The sequence below is a fragment of the Harpia harpyja genome, chromosome 9, assembly GCF_026419915.1.
Source record: "Harpia harpyja isolate bHarHar1 chromosome 9, bHarHar1 primary haplotype, whole genome shotgun sequence".
Classification (NCBI taxonomy): domain Eukaryota; kingdom Metazoa; phylum Chordata; class Aves; order Accipitriformes; family Accipitridae; genus Harpia; species Harpia harpyja.
The window spans coordinates 33,664,887-33,690,089 of NC_068948.1; the positions used below are offsets into that span (position 1 = coordinate 33,664,887).

The 25,203-nt window shown below is 42.9% G+C and overlaps 2 protein-coding genes across 13 annotated transcripts in view; one reads left to right on the forward strand and one right to left on the reverse strand.

Moving 5' to 3' along the window:
- Nucleotides 1-1,125: 1,125 nt before the first annotated feature.
- ORAI1 (ORAI calcium release-activated calcium modulator 1) lies at nt 1,126-25,102 on the reverse strand. 6 transcript variants are annotated; one of them, XM_052798030.1, is made up of 4 exons: nt 24,859-25,102; nt 19,913-20,486; nt 19,073-19,170; nt 1,126-4,436 (listed from the first exon to the last, which is right to left on the reverse strand). In XM_052798030.1, exon 4 carries the CDS (start codon nt 4,428-4,430, stop codon nt 3,870-3,872), a length of 561 nt encoding a protein of 186 aa, XP_052653990.1. In that variant the 5' UTR covers nt 4,431-4,436; nt 19,073-19,170; nt 19,913-20,486; nt 24,859-25,102; the 3' UTR covers nt 1,126-3,869. The 6 variants fall into 6 exon arrangements, with proteins under 6 accessions (XP_052653990.1, XP_052653988.1, XP_052653989.1 ...); XM_052798028.1 differs by having other exon boundaries at nt 19,073-20,439; XM_052798029.1 differs by lacking the exon at nt 24,859-25,102 and adding an exon at nt 24,347-24,427 and having other exon boundaries at nt 19,073-20,486.
- KDM2B (lysine demethylase 2B) overlaps nt 17,088-25,203 on the forward strand; it is a 127,407-nt gene continuing 119,291 nt past the window's right edge. For 5 of the 7 annotated variants that reach the window (XM_052798010.1, XM_052798017.1, XM_052798015.1 and 2 more), the window contains exon 1: nt 24,353-24,470. In XM_052798010.1, coding sequence (XP_052653970.1) covers nt 24,420-24,470 — 51 coding nt within the window. In that variant the 5' untranslated portion in view covers nt 24,353-24,419. Of the gene's footprint in view, nt 17,201-18,250; nt 18,433-24,352; nt 24,471-25,203 lie in introns of those variants that run through there. The other 2 variants (XM_052798012.1, XM_052798013.1) reach the window with 2 other exon arrangements.

Consider the following 25,203-nt stretch of genomic DNA (forward strand, 5'->3'; position numbering starts at 1 on the left):
CACAGTGGTGTATCGTGTCATGGTCTGCCTCACTTTTCCATCAAGGCTGCCCATGTATGCTTCACTCTGCAGGTGGCTTTGTTCAGAAGCCTCCTTCCACCCCGCCCTTATTTTGGAAAAGAAAGGGAAAAAAGAAGACAGCGGGGGGAGGGAGAAGAGATAAAAACCACAAGCAGCAAAACACTGCAAGCCAGGCAGAGTGAGTCTTTGCCCAGCTCCTCTGACTTATTCCTCCTGTAAAGAAATCGCACTCCTGTTGGTTTCAAGGTCTTTCACGTTGCCATAGAGAAGAAGCAGGGTTTCTATTACATGCTATAAAAGTAAAGCCCTAGAAAAGTACAGCCAAATAACTGCCCCCTTCCACCCACCCCCAAATTTAGTCCAATACATACCTGTGACCCAAGATGGCTTTTGAAGTTATAACAGATCATGTTTCAATTTTTGTATTAATACTTTACTTGCCCTCTCCATGCATTTTCCGTAACGTGATGCTGGTTCTCCTCCCTAACCCGCGACAATGCGCGACCAGACCTCACCCCAGCTCTGCTCCTCAGCCAGCCCACGTGCTGGACTCCCAGCACTCAATGGCACTGGGTGTTTCTACCCAATGCCATGGACCATGCGCCAGCCACGCAGAGCTACGGCACTTCTGATCTGCGAGGTGCTGCTGAACGTCACCCATAAGACTGAAGGAAGGTGACACTGCAGCTGGCTGGTGAAAAACAAACTGTGGGCGAGTGGGTTGTTAGTTCACCTGATTAATACCGTGCTTCCAAGCATCATCTCTTGTTTATACAGTTCATTTGATCCCTTGACTCTTCATGTTTTCTAGGCTGAAAGATAACCTACTTTTCTATTTAAGCACTTGGAGAGGATAACAAAACAACATGCTTAGTCCCAAGATTTCAGGAGTGCTGACAGGAGGGAAAGCATGTCAGCTACATTATATTCTTTACACCTGTCTGCATGAACAGGAAGTTTTATCTTCATATGACTGAAATGAGTAACTGAACATATTTAAGAGATCCTCAGAAACACACAGTTAGGATTAGCACAATCTAGCTGAAGAGATAAGGGATAGAGAAAATAAGCATATTTTAGGCCTCTAGATAACAAATAATCAGCAACAATTGAGTATATTTTATTTCATTGAAGTATTTTATATCTAAATAAGTGATATACAATAACCAATGTTTAAAATGCTTGAGGTGAATGCATAATACCATTAGTATAAATAAGGGATAAAAAAAAAATTCTAAGTGCACTCTTAAGGTTTAGATCCACGTGTTTAGGTCTAGTTACTGCCTCTGGCACATAGTTACGATGCTGTGCCCAAGGTGTAACTTTCATGACCATGTCCACGGCTGGAAAATGAGAGAAACATATTCGATATCATGGCTTAAAGTGCAGAAAATAGTCAGAAAAGCAGCTGTAATAACAGCACCATTAGCTCAGAACCTACCAGCTTGAGAAAGTTAAAAATAAGGTTGTCCCACTAGCTTCTAATTCTGTATTTCTTAAACAAAACCCAAACCCCCACACTTCTCTGTCACTTTGTAAAAGATACACAAAATAAAGAGAAATTCAGCTACTTATCCAGGACAGCAAGTAATCTTACAAAATAAACTTGGAAAATCTATTTTCTGGGCTTCCATTCAAAATAACATTGTAATGTTTAAATACACAATTTATGGACAGAAGCGTAATTTTGAAGCCTGACAGCACCCTTTCAACCATTTGCTCTAGTGTGAATATTGAGTCAGGTTTTCTTCCTTTACTGAGGGTTTTTAAAAGTCTTTTTTTCCTCAAGACAGGACTAGTATTCCAGTAAAGGATGAGAAAATACATTTTGTCCCTACTACTAAGATTTCATGTTTTGAAATGCTGCTTCATTAATGCCTTTACTAACATAAACCTTCCAGTGCTCCATGAATTAACACCTGTGGGACTGTAGTCACAATTCTCACCATCAGCAGATTTACATCAGTAATAGAATATATTTGAAGCATAATGTAATGGCAGAGCTAGAGAAAATCCAGTTTGGCCTCTGTACGCCAGAAGGACTTGTGAAAAGGGCAAGTGGAAAGCTGTTTTCTGCTTGTGAACCAAGAATGCTGCTGCAAAAAAAGCCCAGCAGGTTTTTTTACAGTTATTTTTCAGCATACAAATGCACCACGGGTAACCTTGTCAACACTTTCCACTGCGGTGGTGCTGACATGAGAAATCAGTCCCATTCGCTTCATGAGGCTGCTTCAGTAGTAAACACACTCTGCCACTCTAACTCTGTAGGCACATCCTACAGTTTGTAAATATGTCAGGATAACCTGAGATGGAGGTTGGGTGTGAGAGACCATGTTCAGCCCAGGCTCAGGCAGGTACAGCTCCACTGTATTGTCATGTTCATTCCTGTCTAATTTCAAAATCCCAGGTTTCTTTTCCACAGTGTTAGCTACAATAGGGAGGTCAAGTTTTGTTCCATTAGACTTGAAACCTGTCTCAGTGTTCAAAAAACAGCTTTTACCCAGTAAAGCCCAAAGCTGCTCCATAGAAGAACTGCATTTGAAAAAAATTCCACTTCTAGACATAGCTAGAATTACTGAAGCAGCCCAGGACAACTGCTGCAATCTTTCTTGGACAAACCTCTTATCTAAGAGACCAAATGGAAGTTTTTGTTTAAAGAGGAAATTAAAAAACGACACAGTAGCCTCGCTGTCACAGACGTGTGTCTGAAAGTAAGCAGCAATATTAATTACAAATAACCTCCTTTCATAAATAAATATACATAGAGAAAAGTAGTCTTCCAGATCCTTTAGAAGCAAAAATGTGTAATAAGTTATCAAATACAACACTTCAGCAAGAAGATGACTTTTTCTAAACAAGGAAGACCAAGGCATAGCTAATTACTTGGGAATCCAACGCAGAGAAAGCACCTTTTGCTGCTTGTATCTGAGGATTTATTAAAAATATATATTTAATATAAAAGTATAAAATAATTACTACTTTGGCTTGGAAAAAACCAGCAGTGGTTCTGATTATCAAGCAAAAAAGTTATCCAGTGATAATCTCCACCTAGTTCCTTCTTTTTAAAAAAAGATTCCTAAATGGGAAACAGGCAAATCTATCTCTCCAGATAATATGTGCCGGCTCGTGAGAACTTTAAAACAGTTATTGCTTTTATTTTCTTCCAAGGAAGAGTAGAGTCTCATTCCTACTCATGTGGCCATACCACATCGCAGTAAGACTAGTCACGGGTGTTTAGCAAGTTATAAAATGTGTAACTGCCACTGGAAAAAGGCGCTGAAGAAATCAGTAAAGTAATAATTACTTGGCAGCAAAACATACTGGGGAAAGTAGTGGGAAAGCTTTCACTTCTACCATCTGTCAGGCTTTCTAGAGAGAACAGCACTAGCACTGAAACCAAGTGCTAATTGCTGCATATCCCAAGTAATTTGTATCATGCCATGCAATATGGATGGACAAGCAGTTATCTTCTAGTAAATGCCAACATCAAATAAAGAGAGGGAAAAAAAAAAGCTTCTCTACCCATCTCTAACAAATACCCAAATTTACAATGTTATCTTCCATGTATTTATACAGCCACCATTCAGCATTAAAAAGAAGCAATCTAGACAGTGTTCACAAGAGGAGGGATACATATGCAGTGCAAGCATACCCCACCATCCATTCCTGCAGATGTCAGATAGCCAAAATTTTACGAAAGGAACATTTTTTTTCCTCTCTAAAGGGTTAGAACAACAATCATAATCTCTCTTTAAACAATCATCAACAGCTCAACCAGTTCATCCACAGGGGAGTCAACCTAACATGGCAGAAGCAGAATAGTGGGTTTATTTTCTTTAAGTACAGGTTTATGCAAAATGGGTAACAGCTGAGGAGATAGTATCACCTCTGTGATCCAGCTGATCCTGGAGCCGTGCAAATTCAGCAAGTTCATTCAGTTCTTGAAACTGCCTGTCTGTTTTATGGCTCACCAGTGACCTGTAGAAGTGGACTGCAAACACAATGAAAATCAATCCAAAGGGAACCATAATAGACGTTGATGCAATGGCTGCTGCCTGTCCCGATGTGATGGTAGAACTGTTGCCCTGGAGTGGATTATCAGTTTTCTTCTTTAAAGGAAGAAACTTCACCCAGCACAGTAGCACCACCTCTGCAAGAAAGAGCAAAGTCCCAATGACAGTAGAAAATGCCCACGCAAGCTCAATGTGCCGATGCATACGCTCATGAGGAGATTCCTTTACAGAGTTGAGATTGTGCACGTTGCTAACAGCCTCTATATTTGGAAGAATGCAGGTACTTATCATGAGTGCAAAAAGGTGAACTGCAACAAGGACAGTAGTACAGGCACTGAAGGCTATCAAGAGACCTTGAGGGTAGTCATGTTCTGCATCTAGCTGAACTTCTACCATAGCCACCTGAAAAGGAAAGAAAAGAGATGCAATTACCTACATTACATATTATTTGACTATAGACTATTTTAAGTTTAAATCCTGTTTCCAGAAGATCATATGGTCCAGACAAAATAATAGTTTGCATTTAAATTTCTCTTCATGTCAATCTGTGCTGTTTTCATTAGGTCCAAATTTAGGTCTGAGCACAAGCCACTATTTTCATACTTACTGTTCTGTTGTAGAGCAAACCATCAGTATGCATAAAAGCTCTTAACAGCACAACCACCGTGCCACCTCCAGCTTATTCCAAGAAAACAGCTGAACTTTTAGAGTCCAAGTATGTTGATCACAAAGTGAAACATTTCTTCTTTCCTGTGTTATATTGTAAAGGCAACTTTTGATCTTTCACTATAGATTATAAATTTTGCTGGGTATTAGGAAATGTTTTGTGCCCCATACTTATGTAGAATGAATACCATATGAAGTATTTTGAAGTAGGTATCTATAAGATGAAAGCCTGTGAAGGCAGCAGACTGTCCGTCACAATTTTGGTGGTCTTTTCTCCTTGGATTTTTTTTTTTTTTTTTTTTTTTTTTTTTTAAGTTCTGAAGAGTCCAAGGCTTTCATTTGGAAGGTCACCTTTCCATGGGGCTCTCAACTATATTCTTTCACTCAAAATAATTATTTAAGCAGACTCTAGAATGCAGATCCAAAACATGAAAGTCTCCACAACATCCACAGCAGCCAAACAGGCCTGTTCAAGGCTGGAGGAAAGACAAACAGTTGTCTCCCAGAAAAGATAACATAGAATGCTCCCAGATAGCACTAGCTACTCTTACTCTGGAAGCTGTGTCTAGCCTCATCTCTGGGCAAGCAGTGCTATCTCATGAAGATGCTCCAAGGTCCAGTCTTCCACTATTGTATGCAGCCACGCCCTTTTATAAACTTAGATCTCCAAGCATGCCTGTGCTTAAGGAGCAGAAATTAGCCTTAAATAACAGCAGAAGGAAACTCATAAACCCAGCTCAAATATTTTTGACAAAGAAAATTAACTAGAATGCCTTTTAACAGTTTTTAAAACTGTCAGGTGGTTTCATGCAAGTGCAATTGATAAGCGACATTAATCCCAGCAGCCCTCTTGAAAAATAATCTTTCCTGATAAATTTGCCTTTCAGACAAAGCACAGTTCTGAAGAGGGAATAATGGAACAACACCTCTATGTTTAGTGCTGTTTCTCAAAGGATCTCATTAGACAAAATATGTTTAAAATGCAGAGAAAAAAATCTAATGGCAATCTTAAACATAGACACATGTACATCATAGAAGGAAGATGTAGAAGCTGCCATTCAGCACAGTTCAGACTGATCCACACCAGCCCTTGCTGCACCTTGGCTGCCCACTTCTGATCCTTCATTGAAATGACTCAACTTGCTAGCCCGGCAAAAGCTAACCTGGTTAAGAAGTGGTAATCTGCTAGCTTAGTAAGCTGAGCTGTTCCTGCAATGCCTCTGATGAACAACGAAGCTGGCACAGGCCCATGTAACTGAGGAGAAAGCAGTTGTACCAGGACCTTAGACTCTTGGCAGCACTAAACCACGAGCCTAGTTCTCCTGTAACATACCAGTTTGCCATCAAAAAGACCAAGAAATCAGGTCGTACAACGCAGTGCCTGAAACAAATCAGCTCTTTTGAGTCCCACCAGTACAGGTTTAGCCCATTACCACATGCCATTATTAATGGTTTGGACATTACGCAGCCTATAGCATATGTTTCAAACACCGCAATTCTCATCAAGCTGATATGAAGGAATTTTCACAAAGTATGGATGCTGGGAGACATAGAAACCTGTACCCAAAGACAGCTGCAAAAACAGTAAGAATATTCAAAGCTCACTATTTTGCAAGAGCTGAGCCAAGATACACCTAGTCTGGGATCCTATCTTTTTACACTCCCAGAACCAGCATGTTCCAGGACATCAGAACTCTTAACTGCTAACACACCAAATATTAAGACAACCAAGAGTTTTGCTCAGACATGTTTCAACAGGCATTCAAGGCCATTTGCCAATATTTTAATTCCTTTATTGAAAGCTTTTATCGTCATAAGCTGAACCACCCAGCCAACTAGCAAACAGTTTCCAAATGTTAGAAGCAACTCAAGAAGAAATTACATTAATGCATATACAATTCTTGCCTGAAGATTTAAAAATACCATTTCCCAACCGTGGGAAACTTCACATTTGAGAGGATAAATATTTGGTTGTTAGGTCTGTCTTCTGCAGGATTGTTTAAGTCCCAATGCACTCGTAGCATGTTGGGCTTCCTGTGTTTTTCACAGAACAATGAACCCTTCACCACTGAGGATTCATTTCCATACTTATCAAATTTTTCTTCTTGTAAATTTTCTGGTGTATGTCTAGACTCAAAACCATCCAGCATCGCAAGACATTTTAGTCCTTTATCCTGGTACTTATTATATTAACATAACCACGACACTGTTATAGTAACTCACAGAATGAACTCACAAAGTTGGCAAAACTTACCAAACTGAAATAATTGGTATGAAGAAATGCATTACCTTGGAGATGCTGCTAGGTGATCATGTAAACTTAAGATAAGTAGAGAGTTAGAATATGTGTGGTATGTAGAACCGAGAACATCTTAATCATTAGGAATAGATAACAGTAGATTAGTCAATCCTGGACAAGAATCAAGTAAAGACCCTGTCCTTGCCTTACCTTCCTTCATTTTAATACTAAAATCAACACCCTCTTGTTGATAATGAGTATGTAAATGTGAGACCACCTTAGTATAATGAACTGGACAAGAGCATGACATGCTCAAAAGATCTTTTTATTATATAAGTCTGTGTAGCCTATCACAATTTTTGCTGTATATGTTCCCTTGTAACAAAATTGTATAAAAACCTTAACCTTTCTCTCTAAAGGCATGCAGGTATTTGGAGACCTGGCACCCTATACTGCAGTATAGCAATAAAGACAAATATCTCGACTCGATGTGTTGATTGGCTTATTGCACACCGGGTAAAAGAACCCAACTTTCGGGGCAAAAACACTAAAGAGGTTGCCAAGATGAAGACTTTATTTTCTCTTAAGAACTGATGTATTTAATTCACCAAATATTGAAGACATTTTATATTTCCATTAATCAATGTCTCCATGTAATAATGGTATCAAGCATCTGATTTTAAACTTCAGTCAGACTCTCTTAATTCCAACGTACCAGCTGTCCTGGAGCTACTGTTCTCGTCCCATTTCAAGAGAGTACCAAGAAGAAATCTTTTCTTCCTCTTCTTAGCCTAGCCTGAGCTAAAAAGAAATGCTAAATAATTACATTTAATCTAAATGTACCTATTTCTGATTTGGCTATAATTACATGCAAGATCAAAACAAAATCTTGCAAGAAACCAACTTAATTTAAGTAGTATTCAGGTACTCAGCTCTGTACCTTGATAACCACTGACAATCATAGGGACAACTAACTATTAAAAAGAAACGCCCAGACCAGGAATCCAAGTTTTCCTGGGTCAAAAAGACTTCATTTTAATATTGCTAGGTGTTTCCCTAAAAGAGTGACCCCAGGAGTACCTACAACCATTATACACTGATGGGATAGCTTAAACCCGCATTCCAGCTACACAAGTAAGGCTTCAGTTCACATGGCTGACAAATACATTAATACAGACCTGCTTTGCACAGGAAGCTTGTTGTGTAGGTAGGCCCCAAATCATCTTTCAGAAGAAGAGTTTTCTGAAAATCAGCAAGACTACAGTTGTTACTTAAGACTTGCCACAATCTACCCCATGAGCAGGAAGGGTGTAACTTCCTTCAAGTCAAACCATACCACACAATTACTTACTGTAATTCCAAGTGTACTCTCTCTATAAGAATAATTATGGGTAGCATCAACATCACTTGAAAGGTAACCTAAGTACTAGTCTTTTAACGTGCAAAATAAGCTGGCAGCCAAGTAGCCACCACCATACACACTGCCAATTATTCCCAGTTTGAGATGCTAACAATGTGCAAATAAGGCAGAAGCAGGGCAGTCGGCCATCCCAACCTTGAAGCCTCGCGTACACCTTCACACAGCTGAAAGCTGCAGGAGGGAGGCCACGCACTGCAAAGCGCCAAGGAGAGGGCAAGCTCCCAAAGGAGACTTCACGACCTCCTCTCCACAGCTGGAACAAAAGGGAAGAGTACTAGCTGCATCAACTGCTGGGCCAGAAAAGATCTTACACCAAAGTAAATAACAGAAATGCTAAAAGGAAGAAAATATCCACCTGCTTTGAGATAAAGCACCACAATTTAGCAGCTTGAGAGACTACAGTGGCTGGAAAAAAAACTTCTATTGATGCTGAAGGAATCACAGCTTTATAGGCTCAGCCCTCCAAAGGATGAGTGTAAGAGACCCCCAATTTGAACATTCAGGGTATACTTACAAGACAGACACATTAGGTGCAGCTCCACAACACACTGACAACTCTTTGCAGACCACAAATTCTCCAGCAAGGGATTTTGATGTTTTTCTTAAACTGACCAGTGACAAAATGTGATAAAAGCTAGAGGGTATGTGCATAACAAACAAAAGACACAAGAGTTTCACAGACAGGACAGGAAAAAATTTGCTTACAGGTGTCTCTGTCCAGCATAAGAGAAAATGCATTAAGTTGCAGTTGTAACTGGCACTGGTGTTAGAAACACCCTAAAAGCAGGAGTGGGGGAAGCAAGAAAACACTTCTTTTTCCCATTCATTCAGGATTAATAGATACTTCAGTACTCAATTCAAAGGGAGACTTTTGGGGACGTTGTAGGATGCAGAATGCCTGAAGGATTTCAAAGTCTACTGAAGTTGATGAAAAGTCTCCAGGGGGGCACAGCAAAGCCTCCTTGTGTTCACACTTGGCAGTGTAACTCCAGCTTGACCCATAAGTGAAAAAAATCAGTTCATGTTTTCTGTCTCCTCAAACTGTCAAGGAAGCTAATTTGGGAACCTTTTCACTATAAACCAGCAGAAAACTGCCAACTCTTTTCAATTGCAAGCCTCTGTTCTTTACTTCCTGGGCCAAGCTTGAGCTAGGCACCTAAAACAAAAAGCTCCATTTTCATTATAAGGCCCCGTGCCTGTTTTCATACAGTGAAGCAAAGCATCAGAAGTTCTCTCCTTTGCTCATGCTGTGATTTCAAAATGCACAGATCACAACTGCTCTTGTAACGTAACACTTGCAAAAACAGGGCCCCAGTGAGCTCATCTGATGAGATCCAAATCCATGCAAAGCCTGAACTCATAAGTACATGCTGATGTTCTACACAGGAAAACGTCCTCCTGTGTCGTCTATTAGGTTTCTACGCTGGTTCAGAAGACAGGCTCCTCAGGGCAGGTCACTGATGTCTGCACAGCATCCAATATAACATGTTTCAGCACCTTCTCCATCACCACTTTCAAAGCTTCTTTGAACGCTTGCCGCATGATTTTTACTGTGCAGCTACCATGCTGCAAGCATCCTGCCTTGCTGCATAATCATAGAATAATGTAGGTTGGAAGACACCTCAAGAGGTCATCTAGTGTAATCCCTGGCTCAAAGAAGAGCTAACTTCAACTTCAGATCATCCTGCAGATATGACTGACAGATTTACTACAGCCCTTGACAAAGCTATAAATCTGAAATATGGTTCTTGACAAAATCAGAGGACTCTCATGATGTTAGGATGCAGGACTGGAGTTCTCATAAGCCTAAAGAAGGTGGGCATTCAGATGCTTTCAAAGATAACTGAATTTGGGCACAGAATCATGTTAAGGCTTCTGACACCCCTGGCTTTCAGAGTCATGGCAGCCTGAATATGACCATAGTGCAAGAAATTTAACAACTTGCTCTCTAGAAGAATCTGCATTTCAATTTTATTTAATGTTTATTATCCTGAATTAAGTTCATTTCACTTACATGTGTATAATGCTTCCACGTCTTATTAGACCAGAGTGGCTTACAAGAAGCTCCTGCTTTTAAAGGAAGATCAAAATCCTGAATGCTCTGAAGGTTTCTATCCATACAAGAGCACTTATGCAGTGCCTCTGACAAATATTGACTCCATTGCTTCACAAGAAGTGAGCTGTGATACACTAATAAAACAATTTTCACCAGCAATAACAATTAATATAAAGAACCAGTCACATACATAGCTGCAAATGAAGCTCATATTGCTACTGAAATGCAGGATAAGCAACTGTCCTGGTTTGTCACTTGTTCCTTTTTACCACAGCAGCAGGACAGAAATTAATGACTTGCTTCAAATTTTAGCATTATTCCCCAGTTTTATAAGCTACTAGACAGTTATGTTGGTTTTAATTCCAGCATAATACAAGCTTCAAATTCAATTACTGTTTTAAGATAGGGGTTTCTGAAATAAGAAGTATCCAGGGAAAATAAAACATTACAGACAATGATCAGAAGAAAAACAAATGGAAGAACTGTAGATAAGAGCCACCCATGTAGCAGGTCATATTGAAACTCAAGACTTTCAACACACGAAAAAAGGTAGCTGCTCTTTGTTACCATGTGTAATAGCAACAGCAGTGAACACAGTATCTGAGAGCTTTCTGACTTAATCACAGGCTTACATCATTTTCAGAGTCAGTAGCCACTGCTGTAGAGAAAAGGAAATAAAATACCTTATCTCAAGTAAATCTGTATCAGCTATTTATAGATTACTTCCTCTCCTCCCCTTCCCTGCAAAGATGACTCTGAGCTCTGGTCAGCAGGAACGTAACATGGGCTGGGAGCCTGTGCTGTAACTGCCACACTATCTCTCACAGTATCAAATACTAGCATTAACACAGAGCTGCGAGTCACGATTGAGTTCAGCACGCTGTGGATAAACAGCTTCAAACCGGACAGAGCCACAGCGAATTCAAACACCTCGCCGCTTCTCCACTAGACACCTCATTTTAGCTAAATACATTCTGTAACCAGGGGGCTGCAGTCAACAACTACTGATGGCCCTGTGATACAATGGCTGTAGATTTGTCTCCCATACCTCACAAGATGCTGACCAGCCTAAAGCTCCAACCACAAGTGCTCTCCTGTCCTTTGTATCTGACAGATTCAGACAAGAATCACAGAGCAAGAAACCAATCCTATTAAAAGTTACTAGGTTTAATTATAGACAATCTTGTAATGACCCGTTTAACGGAATACTTTGAGAAACGCTGGCTCTTGGTATGATCACATTCTTACTATGTCTACTGCTCATGCAGTTAGCTGCCTCACAGATTGTAACAAGCAAAACCCCTTCGGAAAGGACAATGTCAGCTTCAAACATCAGTCATACTAAAGACATCAACCACCTCTTAATGAACACAAGTCTAGAATTATATGTATACCCTTGCAAGACTGTTCTCACCTCCTCTTCCCTGGCCACAGCTACCATTCCCAAATTGGAAACTGATTAAAAGGACAAAAGAACTTTTATACAGTCTAGCATGTCAGGAACAGCTTAAAAGCAAGCTGTGTTGATCAGACATCACAGTTGCATTTTGTTACGGTCCATCCACACAGTGAGAGGAGGTTGTGAATCTTACCTCAAGAAACGTATCAGTGCTACACCACCTTCACCTCGCTGGACCAACACACTCAAAGGTAAAATTGCACATGGTGATCAGTGAAATATTTCCATCGACACCTATCTGCAGAAATATTTTCTTACCTTCACTTGTTGCAGCTAGGACTAGACTTGACTGCATGTAGTTACAAGTGCAAGTGACATTTCATAGCACATGCTACTCTTAGCAGGAAAAAACACCCACGCACATAAAGGTGGTTTCTCCCAAGTCTGGAGGTTCACATCACATGGTTATTTCAAAAACAAATTCCATTTTCTACCCCATTACTTGTCTGTATGTGAGACCACAGGGGAAAGTTGAGAACGAGATGGGTGTCGTGGCATCACTGGAAATTAGCACTCCTCTGGCTATCTCCTCAGCTCCCGAGTTGGTCAGCCAGTCTCTGTTTCCCTGACAGTATTATTCTTTCCCAGAGACAGAGGCGCAGAGCCAGGCTCTCACAGAGTGTCTACACCATTCATCAACAGTTATAAACAACTCACAGAAAGACTCTGTATGAGCCAGAATCAGTCACCAGAAATTAAAAAAGGTAAGTCAAAATAATAATCTTAATACTTGTTTTATACAGAAAAGAATGCAAGCATCATTTATCCACTAGTCTAGAATCTTGACTCTGTGGATTATTATATGTTGCAGAATGGCAAAACACATTAATATTTGCTAAAGCTAACACTGGAATACAAATATGGGATTTAATTTTATTTTGCTAGTAAACATGAAAAGGCAATACCCATATAATAGGAGTAATTGCATCTTGAGAAGGTAGTATCTCTACACAGTGTTACTTACAGTACATCTATTCAATAAGTACAAGGTCAGATTAGACAGTACAGCAGGGAGAAGAAACAGCACATCCTCCAAACTACACCAGCCACAAGCAGCCACTCACAGCTGCTGGAAGACAGAATGGCAAGAGCCCCAAATACTCCACACTGCCTTGGTCATCTATAACCTTGAGACAGGGATGCTCAAAAGAGCAACAAAATGTTGCTTTCATGACTGCAACACAAGAAACCTTTCGCATGGCGGAAGATCCTTCAGAGCACGGTTCTAATCTGTAAGTGCAATGGCAACATAAAAGGCAAGCGGTGGCAGAAGCCATGAAACTGGGCTTGTAACGCTCTCCTGCAGGTTACAAAATGCCGCTGTTTCATGTTATCCTACCAGCAATCCAGTTAAATACAGCTAGAACAACTTCTACAGAGAGACCATTTTAGTACTTAGAACCACAGAGTAACCTTTTCTAGACAAGGACTATGCTGTCTTGAGTATCTGTACAGCACTGACAGCAGTGGGGCCAGAGTCCTACCTAGCATTGGTTCAACATCAACTGTTATTATGGAAATCAGTTTCATAAATATTTATCAGTGTAGTCAGTCTTTTACAAAACATGACTGAGGCTGTCTTCAGAAGACCATATTGGCTATATTTCAAAGGCAAGAGTTGACAGCTCTTTGATGATACTCAATATTTGAAGCATATATATTACCACCTAGACAACAGTCTAGCCAGCTTGAATCATTAGAGGTATTTAAAAGAAAACTGTGCTGCCTGGTAAATAACATTCTCCAAATCCTAAATATAATGAAGCCAACCATAGCATATAATTTAGACCCCTAGTTTAGGCTCGGGTATTTTCACAAAGCTGTTAATTGGTGGAGGGAGGCGACGTTTGAGTTTTCCAGTTTTATAACTGTTGGGATCTAACAACTTCCCTAACATTTGTGACTCTAGTATCGTGATGATGTTATACTACTGCGTGATGCATCCCTGGTGACAAAATTATGCTAACAAGTCAGCTTAATTGTTCAAACAAAAATAACCTGCCAGCAGCCTGTCTACACTGGAGCTCTTGATACTGCTACTGTAGGTGTGGATGACCTAGTGTTTGCAATATTGGATACAATCTGCAAAATATTTCCAGCATTCAGATAAACTGGATTAAGAAATAAAAAAACAGATAAAGCCAGGCATGGAGGGGAAAAAAAACCCAAAACGCACCATACATCAATATCTGGTATATAACACACAAGTGAGAAATACTTCATGCCTCCGCCAGCACATGGAAGGAATCCTCTGTTCTTTCATGGACTACATATGCCCTACAACCTACAATTTATTTCTTTACCTCTAACAATTTTGGGGATTGATATTACTTGCTGGCCCCATAAATTGGAAAAGCATACTAAATGCAAGATTATAAGCTTCATAGATTTCCTCCTAGACCTATGGCACTGGACGATAGCATCCATGGAAACCTGCACAAAGTAAATGCTCAGGTTTATTTGTGGGAGCTTAGCTCTAACAACAGTTTACTATAACCAGACCCTGCAACTGTTTCTGAAGCTAACGGACAGTGGCAAACTGTGATGTGTAGCTCTAAAACAAAACTAATTGTAAAACAGGTTTTTAATCAATCTTCTCTGTGGAAGCGTAACACTTGCGAGTTTGCAACCTGGCTGAGCATTTCATACTCTACACATCACTGACCCGGGCAATCTCTTGACTTTGGCATGCATGATTTAACCAGGGTATGGGTAACCAATCTTGAGGGAATAAACTTTGCAAAAATGGCTGCAGTTATACACAAAATCAGTCCAAAATAAAGGAACAGTTTAGCTGGGATAAACTTAGCTCATACTAGAGGATGCAAGTACTGTTTAATTAAAGAGCAAGGATCAACGGGGCTGGCTTAGAAACAAGCACATTCCACTCCCGACAATTCCCATCAATTTGCTGGGTGGTCCTAGATATGTCATTTAGGCTCTTTCTTCCTTGCATAGATAGGGAAAACAGAGGAACAATGACGCTTAATTGCTGTTGTAAGCTTTAGATCCAAGACTAGATTGTACTTTAACAGCATTTTGTTCAAATACCAGGTGCCAAAGAATCTGCTGAATTTAGTAAACAATGCATAGGCGTGACAGCAGAAAGAAGGCCCTGCTTTTCAAGGCAGGACAACTTTAAAAGATAAGCAAAGTTATTCAAAAGAAATCTAAAAATACTTGAAAGTTAAGTCAGCTCTTCTGAAAATAGATGAGGAAGTCTCAGCTAGAGGACTATCTGTCATAGCAAAACCAATGAGGCTACAAGTTGATTTCCAGCGTGATCTTGTTAAAGTAAGAAAAAAAGTGGATTTTTTTGAGGGGCTACTTCCGGAAAATTAAAATACAATGAATGTTCACATGTAACGTTCTTGGCAACTAGAGATTTTGTTAATCGGAAGAAAGTGGCTTTTTCCTCAAATACCCTAAACAACATAAAGTCAAAAGCAGCAGTTTTCAACTGCAGGACACTGAACTGCTAGAAGTCTTCTAGAGAATCAAGAAAGTAGAAGAAGCCTCACCTCATACATCCATGGGATTTTGAGAGTCCACATAGCATATAGAGAAAAGCCAAAAGGATTTAGGAGATTAAGTATGACTTTTAAATAATAGTATTTTTATTAATGGAGATGCAACCTCCCTTAGATGAAAACGTGTAAAACCCCCATAACAGCAGGGTTTTTTCCATGTTGTCTCTCTCTGTAAAAGCCTGACTCAAGAAACCACCCTGACAAACTGCTCTGACACAGGAGAACGGGCATACAATAAGGAAAACTCATTAGCAGCAGCAGAGTATGAGCTACCAGCCCCATGCATGTTACCCAAGGAGAACCAACTCAAATATGCCGCTGCACTAACACAGTCGCCTGTCAGTCAAATGAATAGCAGTCCACCACCACCCTTGAAGAGTTGTAGTCTGTTTTTAGCCATTAAAGGAGGGCAGTGACATTTATTTGACCATCAGAAGGCTGCTGCAGACCGGCTGCTATGTTTTCAAACAGCATCCTCTAATTAGAGCAATGGCTCTTAAGGGGAATACATCTTATGGCTGAAAATACCTTGTTAAAAGCGGGGCAAAAATCAAAACAAAGCAAGTCAGAGCTGCATAATTTGGTATTTACAACTATGAAGCATTTTTAACAGGAATGAATAAAGGGGCCGACTGCATAGTTAGCAGCTCAGTACATTAGAGGACTGGACACATGATGAAACCTGTAAGTTACCAAATTTCAATCTATATGGAGCCTTCATTTGAGACAATTAGGATTACTAGACTACGTTTCTGTATCAAACGTGCAAGCAAAAAACATACTAACAAAAAAAAAGTTTCTAAAACATGCACAAAACTCCAAACTAAGCAACACTCAAGATTTCCTTAAAAAAAAGAAACATCGCAACTTCAAATGTCTAATGATGGCTGTAATGAGTCAGAGGGACACCGTCAACTTTAATCAGTTATTTTTCCTCATTCACCGAAAAATAGCTCCAGTGCAACACCTGCCCTGTGCGGTTGTGTTCTGGGAAGAAGAGTAGGAGTGCAGAGTACCACAACCTTGGAAGAGCTGTGGACTTTCTGTACGCAGCCCGCTTTGCTCTTGACGCCAGAGCACGAAGCAAAGTGAAACACCGAAACCCAATATGCTAACCTCCCTATTTACAGCACCGTACGGTGCTTCCTACAAGAGCAAGCAGCAGGAACGTCCCGCCAAGTGCGATTTTTGGCGTGCCGAGCATCCTCCGCAGGAAAAATAAGCAACGAACAAAAGTCCTGCATGAGGTATCTGAGCTATCCGGAGGAGATAAAAGCCGTGAGGCAGCTTTTAACTTGCGGCACGACAGCTCTCCACAGAAAACGAGCTACCGATACGAGCCCACCGGGGTATGCCGGGGCACCCCACCCGGCCCCGCTGCACGCGGGGCGGCCTCCTCCTCCGGCCCGGCCGCCGCCCGGGTGCGCTGACCCCGGCGGCCCGGAGGACTGAAGGTCAGGGCGGGCCGGTCAGTCCGTGGAAAAGGCGCCAGGGCCAGGGCCCGCCCCGCTTCCCGCCGCCCCGGGGTGCCACACGCCGCCTCAGGGGGCTGCGCTCGTCGTCCCCCCCGCCCCGCCCCGCTGCAGCCACCAGCCTGAGGGGAGACGGGGAGTTCCCCGGTCAGAAAAAGGAGAAGCGGCAGCACCGCTCCCCGCACCCGGCTCTCTGCTGCCGGGGAGGCCGCGGGCCGCCTGCCAGGGTCCCCTGCCCGCCGGGCGAGGCCGACCGCTCACCATGGCGAAGCCGGAGAGCAGCGCGGAGGTGCGGCTGGAGGCTTTCAGCTTGGCGCGGCTCAGGTAGAGCTTCCGCCAGGACAGCGCCTGCATCGAGTGCTCGTTCAGGCTCATGGGCTCCGGGCGGCGGGGGCGGCGGCGGCGGCACGGAGGGGAGCGGGAGAGCACACGGCGGTAACGGCGGCTCCTTCCGGCGGCAGAGCGAGGGCACCAGCTGCGCTAACACCCCATAGCGCCCGGCGGCAGCTCCTGCCGGTGCTGGGGCCACTCCTGCTGCTGCCGCTGCCGCCGCGGCGCTGCGAGTCTGCGCGCCCGTCGCCCGCCGGGCACCGCCCCGCCGCCGCCTCATTGGGCGGCCCAGCCCAGCCCGGCCCCCAGCCCCGCTCGGCCCCCAGCCCCGCTCCTCCGCGGCCGCTTCCCGGCAGCCCCTCGAGGGAGCCCGAGGGCGGGCGGGCGTCGTGCTCCAGAGTCCGCTTCCCGCCGCCGCCGCCGCTGTGGTGAGAGGGGAGGCACGCTGAGGGGGGCGCGGCCTCCTCGCTGCAGCCCGTCGGGAGCCGTGAGCGGGGCCTGCCCCTGAGGGAGGTGCGACCCCGCCGTCCCCCACCTCCCTCAGCGGGGCTGTGGAGGGCGAGCGCCCGCAGCAAGGCCCGGCTGGAGCCCGGGGGGAGCGGCCTCCGGGTGGTTGCGGCAGCGGGGCGGGTGAGCAGTGTTAGGCTGGAGCGTAGTTGACGGGAATCTGTAGTTTCCCCGTCAGTTGTGTGTACCCCTGTCCGGCGGCGGGTGCCCTGCTGCGTAGAGGTGCCCCCTCCGCTCAGGGCAGAAAGGGATGGGGTGTCCCCCTGCTCCATCCCCACTCCTTGCTGCCTTCCCTCAAAACACAACCACAAGGCCATTTCTCAACTACTTCCTTCATTAGCCTCCCCTCCTAAAAAGCTTAATCGTTTAATCTACAGCTGTCCTGTGGATCTAAACCAGTCTGAGCACCCACCCTCACTTCCAATTAAAACTGATAGACCTAAGCGTTTGTCGCATATTTAAGGTTTTCATAACCATTCTGTACACCCAGAGCGCCTGATAAACTCGGTTTATTATTAGCAGGCAGCTGATACAGTTGATTAAGCAGAACATTTCAACAGATCTGTATGCCGGCGTTGAAAGATTTTTTTATTACCACGTTCGTGCAAACCCTTTAAACCATTATTTATTTTTTCGTGTTTTACAGAGGGGAAAATGAGGCATATAGCAGAACTCCATAGCAAATACATGGCACAGTTATGAAGATGATTTCTGAAAAGGTGAGACTTAATACAGTGCTTCTGCCACCTCAAACTTGTGGGTCTGGAGAATTAAGGGACATGTAAGAAACGAACCTGTTGCTATCGATTTGTAATAAGAAAAATACGATTTTAGCAATAGAAATATTACTGGACAAGGATACTTTTACTATTTACAGGCACATGGATGGTCACCTAGGAGCTGAATCCCTGCAGTGCTTGTTCCATTAGAAATCAAAAGCATTGGTGATTTTCTATTGTGTTGAAATTTTCCACCTTATTTACAAGTAGGAAAAATGCAGCACATTCTTTCACATTTTTGCTTTGTTCTTCTCTTCACACCTTTATCTGATTTGCAAGGTCGTTCATTTACTTATGCACAGTAAAGGTGATGACAATCTATACCAACATACGTCACATAATGCTCTTTAACATGGCATTCTTTTTAAAAAAAGACGTAGTTGAAGCATCCAAGAAAAAAATCTTAACTATTTGAAGTCTTCAGGGGCATCCCCTGAAACTACCCTTTCGTACCATGTAGATTTGATCTCATTCCCTTCTCAGGAAATAAACAGAGCTTTCTTGTTATAAACAACTTTTGGTTAGATTTTTATCTACAGGGGTATTAAAACACCTCTGTAGAAGAATCAGTTTGACTTACAGTCTTTCCATAAAAGCCACTGCTGTTGTATAAATGACTCCGTGGAGTGTTTGCCACCTTCCTTCTCTTCGATGGGTGACAGTACTACTGTATAGGATCTATTCGAGTGAAAGTCCAGCATATGTTAGCATTATAAAATACTACTCTTCGTTCAGTGTGCTTTAATTCTTAAAAAAAAAACAAAACAACAAAAAAAACCCCAAGCAGAAGACCTCATCACCACAATCAGCATTTTCTCTGTCTCCCACTGATGCCTTAGGCTAAGTCTGAGCACCACATTGCAAAGCAATGAGTAACAACCATATTGTGATTTCATTACCACATTTTATTTGGGAGAAATGGTAACCATCAAAAACCAGTAATGTACATCTCAAGCAAACATTTAGTCTCTGTCATGTCACTTCTGCGGAATCATACATCTAAAAATATTTTGCATTGTTGCTCATAAGCTATGAAAAATGTTTATGTACGTGTACATAACCATGATTCATTGTTCACTATTTCTCCTCGTTTCTGCACAAAATTACAGTTGAACTGCAACATCATGGGTGAGCGCTACCGCACAAATAACACTTAGGTCTTGACCTGTTCTCTTAAATCAGATTTCTCAAAAAAAAAACCCCAAGCCTGCAAGACATACAGCTGGGAAGGACTTCAAGTGTCTTTCTAAACAACTGTATTACAATAGACTTTTTGAACTCACTGTTTCTCTATTCTTCTGTCCATCACTCCTATTCCTGTTTATCAGGAAGGGCTTTGAGAAAGATAGAACAATATTGCATGCTGATGTACTGTTGAGTTCATATTTCATTCAAAGAAACAGTATGGAAAAGGACCTACCGAATCAGTGAAGAAATCTCATCTCATCCCATCTGCTTTTCCAAACCAAACCCATGTGTAATTTTAAGCTTCCAAGCCCCCCAGCATTATAGCTTTAAAATAAGCATTAATTCCTTTCCTGTCAGAAATAAAAAATCGGTTTGTTAAATAGGAAAACATAAAGTAAGGACGAAGCCTTCTTCTGCAACTAAAACATCAGGACTATAGCAGTGTACCCTTTTTCCCCTTTATGTTCCATTTTACAGCTCCATTCTGAGGTATAAACTAAACAGGACAAATTCTTTTCTTTCCAACTCTAATTACTCATTTTTACACACCTCTATACTGCCACTCTAGAGTTAGCTGAAACAAAAAGAGTCAGTCATGCTTAATTAACTCTTGGAAATGCTTCAGGGAGTTCTTCTGAAATCATGCTGGAGTTCAAAGCTGTGGTTTGATGTTACCTCTGATCAGTGCAATTGCGGAAGGCCACCAAAAGGGTGTAGTCCTGTACTCTTCCTTCATCTCATCCCACAGGCCTCTCCATCCTGTAGATTACACCGATCAAATGGCTACAGAGCTTCAGTGAATTGACCTAATGAAAAAAAATTACTTTTTTTTTTTTTTCTTAATGGGTGAGTTTTCTGCTGGATCAGGTCACTGAACTGGCTTACCCTGTGGCTGCATGAACACTAGACCTAATGCAGGAGAAATGAGGGACATACACGCAAGAGAAAGGGAACTGGCTCTTTCAGCAGCAGGCTGTTATTACCTCTAATTAGAGGTAATGTCAGCCCATTCTCTGGATCATTTATGCATGAACACAATTGGAGCAGGTGGCAGAAGTCCAAGTTTCTTTCCAGAAAGCCCTGAGAAATCTGTACACTGTCACAAGGGTACTCATAGGGTTTTTTTCTGCTAAAAATGTACTTCTGTATTTTCTGTAGGAGGACTGAGTAAGAAGAATAGGTTCCCTGAGTACCATATGATTAATGTGATACGGTACTGAGCATGCAAAGGTGCTACCCTCTGCATAGCAGTTTTTCTAAAACATATTTCCAGCTTCACATGCAAATTGCCACTTCCATTTGTTCCTGTTATTGTACCAAAACCAAATCAGGTTGCCACAAAATGGAAATTATGGTAGATCTGCATTAAAAACAACACATTAGAAGTAGAAGTTGCAAAAGGCAAATAAAGGTTTGTCAGCAGTCCCAAGCAGCAGGGAGGTTAAGGCAAGCATCTCTGCAAATCTCATCTAAAGTAGAGCTTAAAGTTTAGTTGATGGAATTTCTGCAGAGGAAAGATTTTGATCTGTCAGGTCTAGAAAAAGTGTATCATTTTTAACTGCCTTCATAAAACAATGAAATGGTTAAATATCTAGTCTTCCATCTTAACCAAGGTAATATATAGAATGGTAGGTCTTACAGGATAAAAGGTATTTAAAAAAATGTTTTAAGATTATTTCAGTCTATTCTATCCAATGGGAAACAACTATGTTTGAAAGCTCAGTAGGGGTGAAATTAACCCATTTCTTCATACAGCCTTCCCAAGCACAGCACTATAGTTCTTATTTTAGCATGAGCCCTGCAGTAGAAGTTTAATTAAATGACAGCTCCTAGTTTCAAGCTAACAAGGTCAGGATCCAGCACATTGTCATGATTAGATCTTAAATAATTTGTTACAATAACATCCAGCAAAAAAGTTTTAGTGGTTGGTTTTTTTTTTTTTAAAGACAGTTCATACTAGCCCCTTTCTCAATAATAACCACTCCCTTTTTGCAGTATTTATACCTGAAGTGGTTTTTCCTGTATTTTTGACTGTGAAGAAAGCCAGCCTTGCGGCAGCCCTGGCCTGTCCCTGACAGGGCCCAGCTCCAGGCACTGCTGGAAGCCTGCGGCATGACCTGCTCAGAGGGGAAACGAGCCCTAACCCTCATCTGCCAGTGCTTAACCTGTGTCCTGAAGCACACGGGTTTAATATTGCTTCTAAATGTTTTTATCCTATCTAATGCAGCTGTGGATATTCTCATCATCCACAGCCTACCATCCTGCCCCCCTTTTTTTTCCCCCAGTTCTTTTAAGTTTGAGACAGGTTTTTGGTTATTAATACACAGATTACAGTATTATTTCAATGGTAACATGAATTGTAGTTTAATAGGAATCATTTCTGTCTTAAAAACAAAGTTAAAAACATGTTTTCTATTTTTGGAGATATGTAGATTAAAATTGTAATATTTCTGAAACATAGTTACTTCCGTGCTTCCAGGTGTATGTGATTAATACAGTCCTTGCTGGGTTTGCTTCATACACCAAGAGTCTCAGATTGTTCATGTCCAAAAAAAAAAAAAAAAATTTAGAAAAATGAGTTGATTTTCTTTTATGTCTCTGTTCTGTCTTTTTTGGTGGACTTTTGTGGAATGGATGGATTATGTGTTTTTTGTCTGATGATTCTCTAGTAACATCCATTTATCTTGTACAAGTACTCTGGCCTCAGTCATACAGATGTACACATGCATTTAATTTTAAGATTGAGTAATCTTGGCTGAGAGGTCAACATATGCCTACATCTCAGGATTATGGATTAATAATGCACTTGCTGTAACAGACATCTGGAATCCACACTTCAATATATAGCCTATACAACGCTTCTATATGATAATAAAATTCAATCATCTGCAAATAGGGAGATGTTAGAGAAAGATTCTGCAAACAGTTATTGGCAGATGCAGAAGGAGCAGCTCATGCCTTAAATCCTAAGTTAGAACTCTAACCTCTCCTGCCTTTATCCATGTCATGGTTCATTAAAATACGGATCTTTCCAAAGAGAAGACCGGTGAGGCCCGCAAAGTTGAATTTTAATGTGTTTTGTCTTTTGCATAATATGTAATACGTTTCATGTAGTACCTAGAACATAACTGGTTAGGTATGCAAAGGGCAACTCGATGCTATATGAAAATGTTTCTGCTGGTAGAAGCAGAAAAATAGTAAAGAAAAATGCCATATTTTAAGAAAAGTTTCAGTCTCCGTTTAACTGATCTGAGAATTAAAGCCATGGAAAGACAGTTCAAAATTTACTTCTGAGATTTGTACTGGTTAGATCAGAGCACTCCCAACTTTTGCTGGCCCAGGAGAGAGACAACAGTGAACAAGTACTGTACTGAAGGTAGAAACACAATTATTCTCAATGTCAATCTCAAAAATTGCAAAAAGCAAACCAGAGGAGTGCTGTCAAAGCCATCAGCCCCCAGCCCTGGGTTTCGGTACGCTTTGATGTTCCCTTTCTTGGGGGGTGTGGGGGTGTGGAGGGGAGGTAAAGGATGTCACTTCAGAGAGGAGCCACACTTTGGAACCTGGAGGCTGTTCAAAACCTGCACTCTGACCCTGCTATTGCAATCAGATGGTCCTAATATTTGCTCAGCATCAATTTAGAGTAGATGTGAATTGGTGTTCTAGAAATGAAGCCCTCTGATAGTCTTATAAACCCGCAGTATGGCTATACTGAAGATTTTTTGTATCAGTAGCTACTTTATGTAATTTTTGCCTACTTTTTCATGCGACTTCTAACTACCTGTTGTACATGCATATTACGAAGGCAATTTTGCTTTATTTAACACCGAATAATACATTACAGATATTAGAACCAGTTCCCATAAGACAGATGTAGGTGCAGATCTTGGAGCATTTTATGCACTGGCCGGTGTTTGCCTTTGGTCGGGCTCCCTTGCCGAGCTACTGGCCGCACGCGTGATAGAGGAACACAGCAAAACCAAGTGTATGTAAAACAGCGTGCTTAACTAAACACAGTAATTAACTGCAACTCCACGTATTAGAAGATTTATTTTCCAGTGTTTGCTATGTTAATTCCCCACTCTTTAGAGGAATCCTCCAAAACTGCGCCTGGGTTTAAAACGTGACGCTGGGCAGCCGGCGCTGAACCCAATCCCCCCCGTGTAAGCAGAGCCGCTCAACTTTTAGGACATGTCTCGGGCGACTGCGGTACCCACGCAGGGACCGTCCCCGCCTTTGTGGTGCCCTCCCCGGTCCCGTCCCGTCCGTCCCGTCCGTCCCCCCCCCCCCCCCCCGCGGGGCTCCGCGCTGCCCCGCCGCCGCTGCCGCTCAGCGCCTGCGTGCCGCGCCCGCTGCGCACTCGTGACCTAAACACCGCCACGGCGGGGCCGGCGGCCAGCCCAGCGCCGGTACCGCGCCGCTGCCCCCGGACACCACCACCCCCCCCTGCCTCGGCCTCACCCCCCCCCCCCCCTCCGGCCCCGCCAGTGTTTACGTTCCGGGCACTGCGACGCCTGCGCCCCCGCTCCACACGCAGTGCCTGAAAATGGTTCCTTAGGACTTTGCAAAACGCATCGCCGCCGCCCCCCTCCCCTTCCCTCCCCCTCCTCTTCCCCCCCCCCCCCCAAAAAAGTGCTGGTGCAAAATTGCAAAACTTTAGAGAGACCTGGATGGCTTTTGATTTTCCTCCTCCCCATTTGGGCCAAAAATGCAGGACAGGAACTGTTGACAATTAAGTGATGAAACTCTCCAAAAAAATGGAGGCAGAGAAAGACTCTGGAAGAAGATTGGTGTGTAGCTGGCTTCTGTCTATTTCCTATTTGTGCCTTTTAACTGATTTTGCTTAATTGTTTGCAAAGGGAGAAATGCATGTAAAACGTAGGCAGCAGAGCGACTTAGTTTGCAAGAGAGCAGCTTAGACACTGGGGAAGGGGGTGGAATTTAACCGATGGGAAGGAGAGGGTGGGACAATAATTTTTTTTTTTTTTTTTTTTTCCTCCTGTGGGTAAGGGTTTGTGCTGATCAACCGCGCGTCTGTGTAGGGCTGGCTGCCGGGGCGGATTTACAGGGAGAGATCTGCCGGGAGAGGGGCAGAGCCGCCGGCGGCAGCTGGTGCATCGGCTTCCCCCAACCAACCTCTCCCCGCCCCGTTCCGTTCCCCGCACCGGGGGAACCTACCTTTGTGCCCGGCCGACCGTCCCCCGCTACCGGCGGCATGCGGCGGGGGCCCGCCGCCTCCAGCCCCGGCTCCGCGCCCGCCGCAGCTTCCCCGGGGGAGCGACACCGGCCTCCGCCGGGCCTACCCCACATATTTCCCTCCCCCCCATGCATTTAACTCGTTCCTGTCCCCGGACCCCCCTCGCTTTCGGCGCTGTAAAAGCGCGCAGGCTCCGGCCGCGGCGGAGCAGCGTGCGGGGCTCCGGGGGGCGGGGGGGAGCGGGGTGGGGGCTGCGCATCCATCGCGGCGTTACATAAAGCGATCTGTTTTTTAAATCGCGGCTTCCGGTGTGACTATGGAAACAC